The sequence below is a fragment of the Prionailurus bengalensis genome, chromosome E1 (assembly GCF_016509475.1).
Source record: "Prionailurus bengalensis isolate Pbe53 chromosome E1, Fcat_Pben_1.1_paternal_pri, whole genome shotgun sequence".
Classification (NCBI taxonomy): Eukaryota; Metazoa; Chordata; class Mammalia; order Carnivora; family Felidae; genus Prionailurus; species Prionailurus bengalensis.
This window is the reverse complement of record NC_057347.1, coordinates 4,669,112-4,675,111: the sequence shown is the minus strand read 5'-3', so window position 1 is coordinate 4,675,111 and position 6,000 is coordinate 4,669,112. Positions and strand designations below refer to the sequence as shown.

At 41.4% G+C, this 6,000-nt stretch overlaps 1 protein-coding gene and 1 long non-coding RNA gene across 2 annotated transcripts in view; one reads left to right on the top strand and one right to left on the bottom strand.

Annotated features, from left to right (window-relative positions):
- Nucleotides 1-3,054: 3,054 nt before the first annotated feature.
- Nucleotides 3,055-6,000, bottom strand: part of LOC122484962 — a 54,501-nt gene continuing 51,555 nt past the window's right edge. Inside the window, exon 2 of the long non-coding RNA XR_006297750.1 lies at nucleotides 3,055-3,347. This is a non-coding gene — a long non-coding RNA (uncharacterized LOC122484962). The remainder of the gene's footprint in view (nucleotides 3,348-6,000) is intronic.
- LOC122484961 (myosin-4) overlaps nucleotides 4,826-6,000 on the top strand; it is a 91,058-nt gene continuing 89,883 nt past the window's right edge. The window contains exons 1-3 of the mRNA XM_043583134.1: nucleotides 4,826-5,044; nucleotides 5,130-5,273; nucleotides 5,612-5,768. Coding sequence (XP_043439069.1) covers nucleotides 4,841-5,044; nucleotides 5,130-5,273; nucleotides 5,612-5,768 — 505 coding nt within the window. The 5' untranslated portion in view covers nucleotides 4,826-4,840. The remainder of the gene's footprint in view (nucleotides 5,045-5,129; nucleotides 5,274-5,611; nucleotides 5,769-6,000) is intronic.

Below are 6,000 nucleotides of genomic sequence, written 5' to 3'. Positions count from 1 at the left end.
CTGTGGGTGTGTATATTTAAGAATTAAGTGATTATATATAACCTCCAATAATAATCATCTGTAATGCCTTTATTACTCATAAAGGTAGTTTATACTATAGATTATTTACATAGCCTAATTTAATTCATACAACTCTATAAGATAAAGGGAATCTCAGGTTTTCACTAAATTTATGCTTTTAGTAGATGAAGGAGTCCAAGATCACAGAATCCTATAACATTTCCAAATCTGCAAGGATAATGGGGGGACACGCAAGGGAGAAGCTCTTATCCAAACTGCTTAAACACAGCATCCAAATCACAAAGAACCACACAGATACAAGAAGGCTTAGCACTGTTTTCCTGTATTTCCTGTTCACACAGTCCTTAGAGACGCAGGTATAAGGGAAAGGCCTCTCCCTCATTCAGCGCTGCTACTCTTCTGTCCTTGTCCAAGCTCTGCAAGTTTCTCTGACCCATTCCTGGTGGTCTATGCCAGTCTCCACAAGACCCCTGCCCCGTTTCAGAGCTTTCAAGATCTGGATGATCAGTCAGTCTCTGCAGTTTGTCAAAGCTCTGTGTTTTAGGTACAGTCCTCACTAGCTATAGTTGCATAACTCAGCCTGTGTCTTGGTCCCATCCAGTGTCTTCTTCTATCTTTTAGTTCTAAAAGTGGTGGGTGTGCTTGATAATATAGTTATTATGTCTAGAATTTAGGTACCAAGTTCCAAAAGAAGTAAAAATAAATGAGTTGTGAAAATCTTAACATAGAAAAAAATCAGAAGACATTTCCTCTTTCTTAGACCCCCAACATTTTGTGTACATTGCTGAACTTCTGAGAGTCGTTTCCACAGAGATTTTTTAGAAAATAAAAATGTCTGCCTTCCACAGGATTGTATCAAAAGAAATAAAAAAAAGTATAAAAGATTCAGTCTGTTAATGTGTTAAAGAGAAAATTCTAACTCAATAGGATGCATAAAAATAGTGATCACATTAATCAGTAATTTAAGCTAGCAGATGATAGTAAAAAATATCACATCGGATCTCAGGGACACACTTAGAGTAGATAGATTTCCCATCATATTCGGCAACAGCTGTGTATGTGGCAAAACCACCAAAACCCAATTTGCAAGTATCATGGGCATATGGCATACTCCCACTCATCTTCTCAATCCACAAGAGTTTTGTGGATACCACGTCTTTCCTCCCACCTTAAATCAAAGTATGTAGTACCCACCTCATTAGGGCTACAGCTAGTCATGAGGATTTGCCCGTGAACTAGGGACGCATGTCTGTGTCTCCTTCCATTATGCAGGGGAAACACGCGTGAACATCACACAGCATCCTGGTGTCCCCTCAGTGAAAACAAATGAGCTGGACGTAGCCATGGCAAGTTCTTCAGAAAAGGAACAGAAGTGTTTATATCTGTTCTAAATCCCTTACGATGCCTGCACTGGTCTACCGCCACTGCCTAACCTGACAATTCGTTTTCTCCATCACGTTTAGCTTTTCAGACTTTAAAAGCATCTATCGCCAGTGTTTCCAAAATCAGGACCCAGGCTAGGAATTTTCTGCCTTAATATCCATCACTCACTGCTTCCGAAGACAGTGTCAGATCTAAAATTCATCCCAGCTCCTTAATGGCTTTAAGTGCTAAAAACCAATTAGTCCTAAGTTCCTCACGTCCAGCTCGTTCTGTCCGACCAACTTTAGAGGCAGAAGAGTAAGTGGGGGCCTGGCTTTGAACTCCATGGTGAATGATGTAACAGCAAAGCTGGAGAAACAGCCTTAGAAGCCCTGAATCCCTGTCACCTATCAAATGCCTATAAAGAACTCTAGGTTATCCTCTGTCAAATTATTTATAGGTGACAAGAAATATTTCTAATTATATCCATTCACAGCCGCAGTCAGTGAATATTGTGCAAAGAGATTTGCCAAAAACGGTTTTGCCAAGTAGGTTCCAGTTCGGACAGCTGAGGTGGCAGCTTGTGCTTGCAGAACAGTCTCTATAAAAGTGGAGCCCACATGCCTTGGTCCCGTCCTTCTTCAAAATTCCTCAAGGTATGTATACGTGGAGGGCATCTGGCTGGTTCTACAGTCCTGGTGGTGAGGACCATTCACTTAAGGGAGATGGCTACTCTTTCCAAATTTTAATTTTTCTTTCCACCATTCCTAAGAATGACACGGTACACAATATAGTTACTTGTATTTTGTGATTAAGTGGAAAAAAGAAGAATCTACACTCTCTTAGTTTTTTTTTTTCTTTCAACAGTAGTTGTCTGCTTTGAGCCTGCCACCGTCTTCATCTGGTAACACACGAGGTAAGAGTGATTTATTACTGCACTCTAAACAACAAAGGGATCTCTACTGCTAAGTCCTAAAGAGCTACCATTTTATTTCCTGGTTTAGTCATGGGAATAAGGTAATACAAGGAGCAGCTGTTCTTTAAAAATGGCTTCGCGTAAAATATTGACTTTTCAGACCACTTACCCATGCGAAATTTAATGACTAGTCTCCTTCATGTGCTGTTAGCACTTCAGAAAGAATGCCAACAATCACGTGTAATATTCTAATGTGGACTGCTAGTCCAACTTAACCAGGAAAGCTGTATTATAGAGACCATTTGGTAAAATCAACAACGCGTTGGTCGCAGAGTCAAAATTTCCAGGTGCCAATCCAGGCTTTTCACGGGCTCTGGCTGCCCGAGGGAAGCCAGTTGGTTTTACGTGTCTTTAAATACAGTGTACCGCGGTGGAATTAGCACTGGCCCTGGATGTAGGGGAACAGGGCTCGTGCCCCAGCCCCGCCGTCACACCTCTGCGGCGCTGCATGACCCCTTCACCTTTCTGGGTCTTCCTTTCCTTATCAGTAAAATGAGGACGCCACATTCTAGGTGACCGCTGAGGTACTTCCCAGCTCTTGCCATCTATAACCTAAACCAGTCGTTTCCAAGTTCTCCTCCACAGAATCAAAACATTCAATGGACCTCCCTCCGACCAACTCCACATGTTGGGACCTGTACTTTTAGTATTACGTTAGAAAGATACATAATGATGAAACACAGCTACACATTTAATACATTTTTAATTAGTTTATATTTAATGGGAAGCTACAGTCACTTAGACTTTCTAACAGAAAACACTGTTTGATGATGTTGCTGGCTCAAACTTGAGGCAATTATCGCTGTGCAGATGGATTCAAGAGTCCCCTGCAACAACCCTGAGGATCCTTGGGGGCTTGTGACCCCACAGGTCGGGAAACCACTGATCTCAGACATGAGACGGCAAGGGTGACTTCCTTTCTGTGTTCGATGAATACACTGCATTACAGTAATCTCTACGTGGTAGTGTGCTGTTAATCCAAAATGGCCTTGTGTAAAAACACAGAAACAAAAAATAACATTAACAGGATAACATTTTTCCTTCGAAGAAAAAAACTGTTAAATATTTAATATTTGTCCCCTGGAAATATGTTGAAATTTCACTGGATCATCAAGAGGTTTTCATAGGTGTGAACGAGACTGATTTTAGAGCTAGAATATGTGGCAAATTCCACATCTACCATCTCAATCGCGAGGATGTTTAATGCTGATGACAAAATGCCAAGACCCCTTCTGAAAAGCCCACCTGAGGTGAAGGCTGCTGTTCTCACTGTCGTTGACAACCCAGACACTGTTTTCCAGAAGCCAGCCCCTCTTCCTCTCCACAGAAGTCACCTTCTGTCACTGGTCGCTTGTCTCGTCCTTGCCATCAAGGCAAGAGGATTTATTTTCTCGTAATTAATTTGTCAGTGGGAAAAAAATTTTAAGTTCATTTTGGCTTGAAACTTTATACTGGCTATCCACTTCAGAAGAGATATTCAAAGAACTGGTTTTTGGGTTTTGTTTCGTATTTCGTTTTGTTTTGTTTTGTTTTTAAAGGAAGAAGAAAGAGAGATCTGAAATAAGAATCAGATAAAAATAACTGGTATGCTGAAATCCAGCTAAAAACAAAGAGAATATAGACTAAAAATACACAAACGCTATGAAAATTTTTTTAAAATTAAAATGGTTTTCTAAAGTTATCTTTTGTTTTAATAACACTGCTTTCACATAATTTAAGAAGTGATCAAGGAGACTTAATTTTGGCTTAGGGAAAAATCATTTGTTGGATTTTCAACTTTCATTGCATTTACTTTTCCCTTTATTTACCTGATACCTAAATAATGCACTCCTAAACTGGGAGTTTATTTGTGCTTATTAACTATTTTAATTTTGGACCGTGTCCTGAATGAACAGATTTACCTTTTAATCAATCTAATTTTAAAAATATGACATCCAATGTATGTATCTGATTTTAAAAATTTGGGCCAGGAGAAAAACTGGACAAAATATGTGAGTTTTTACATTAGGTTCAGATTGTAAAGCCATTGAAAAGAGTTATTTTCCATGGTTTTGTATCATTGCAATGTCAAAAAAAAAAAAGTGGGAAGGGGGAATGGAAAAAGGAAACAAAGCTAAGCAAGCAGAAAAAGAAAATATTCTGAACACACTTGGGGCATCACAAACATTGCTGACTGAAATATGAGTTCTTCCACATTTCTCTGCAAAGCCTTACAACACAGAGGATGCAATGGAGGCTTCAAATGTCACAAACATGAAGCTGCCAACATAAGGCTTTCCAACCTGTGATCCGATCCCTCAGCACCTTTGTACGGGACACGAGAGCGATCCCGACAGGCGGCAGCGAGGAAACGGGCGAGGCCAATGAGGCACCGGAACGTGAAACCAAGAGGACAACGTCCACGCTCCCCCAGCCTCACCGTCAGGCTCTCTCTGCCCTCTAGGTACACCTGTGCTGTGTTGCCGCCAATAACCCCCAGCCATGAGTTCCGACGCTGAGATGGCCGTTTTTGGGGAGGCAGCTCCGTACCTCCGCAAGTCTGAAAAGGAGCGCATTGAAGCCCAGAATAGGCCCTTCGATGCCAAGAATTCTGTCTTTGTGGTGGATGCTAAGGAATCCTACGTGAAAAGCACAGTCCAGAGCAGAGAAGGGGGGAAGGTGACGGTGAAGACTGATGCTGGGGCTGTAAGTAACACAAAGGGAGGTGGGCAAACATAACTGATGCTTTTCTGTTCCTCAGCTGATAAGCACCAGCTCCTTCTCTTAACAGACTGTCACAGTTAAGGAAGATCAAATCTTCTCCATGAACCCTCCCAAATACGACAAGATCGAGGACATGGCCATGATGACGCACCTGCACGAGCCCGCCGTGCTGTACAACCTCAAAGAGCGTTATGCAGCCTGGATGATCTACGTGAGCACCCCCTTCTTTTTCTTTTCACTTTCCACTAACTTCATGAACTATGTTAGCTAAACCCTATTAAAGACTTTATTTTTTGATTTGGTTATTATATTATCTTAAGACTAATCATCTGGTTACTGCTGTGAATTCTAATGTATTTGAAAATGTGCATGGGAAAAGCCATCTACTTAATGCTGAATTCATCGGCAAACTGAAGCATCTTGTGTAGGGTGTGTGTGGGTGGGAGGCAGCCTTAGGAGAACCATCCTGGTGCTCTGGTCCCTCTCCCTTTGCACATCGAGCAGTATTTCCAAGGTGATTGCTGACTGAGCAAGCTTGTCATTTCCCAGACCTACTCGGGCCTCTTCTGTGTCACCGTCAACCCCTACAAGTGGCTGCCGGTGTACAACCCCGAGGTGGTGACCGCCTACCGAGGCAAGAAGCGCCAGGAGGCCCCGCCCCACATCTTCTCCATCTCCGACAACGCCTATCAGTTCATGCTGACAGGTGAGTCCATAATTACAATTTACGGAGTCATTTATAAAGTAAGTATATACTGATAACACAAAAGACACAGAGGCAGTACTTTGAGAATAAAATGTTCAGCACAAACATAATAATAATGATAGTATGCTAATATGGCAAGTAGTATACTATAATAATAAAATTGGGAAATATACTTAGAATAAAATGGACCAGTTCCAAAAACAGAGAATTTTGCTTATATTTCCATGGTAAA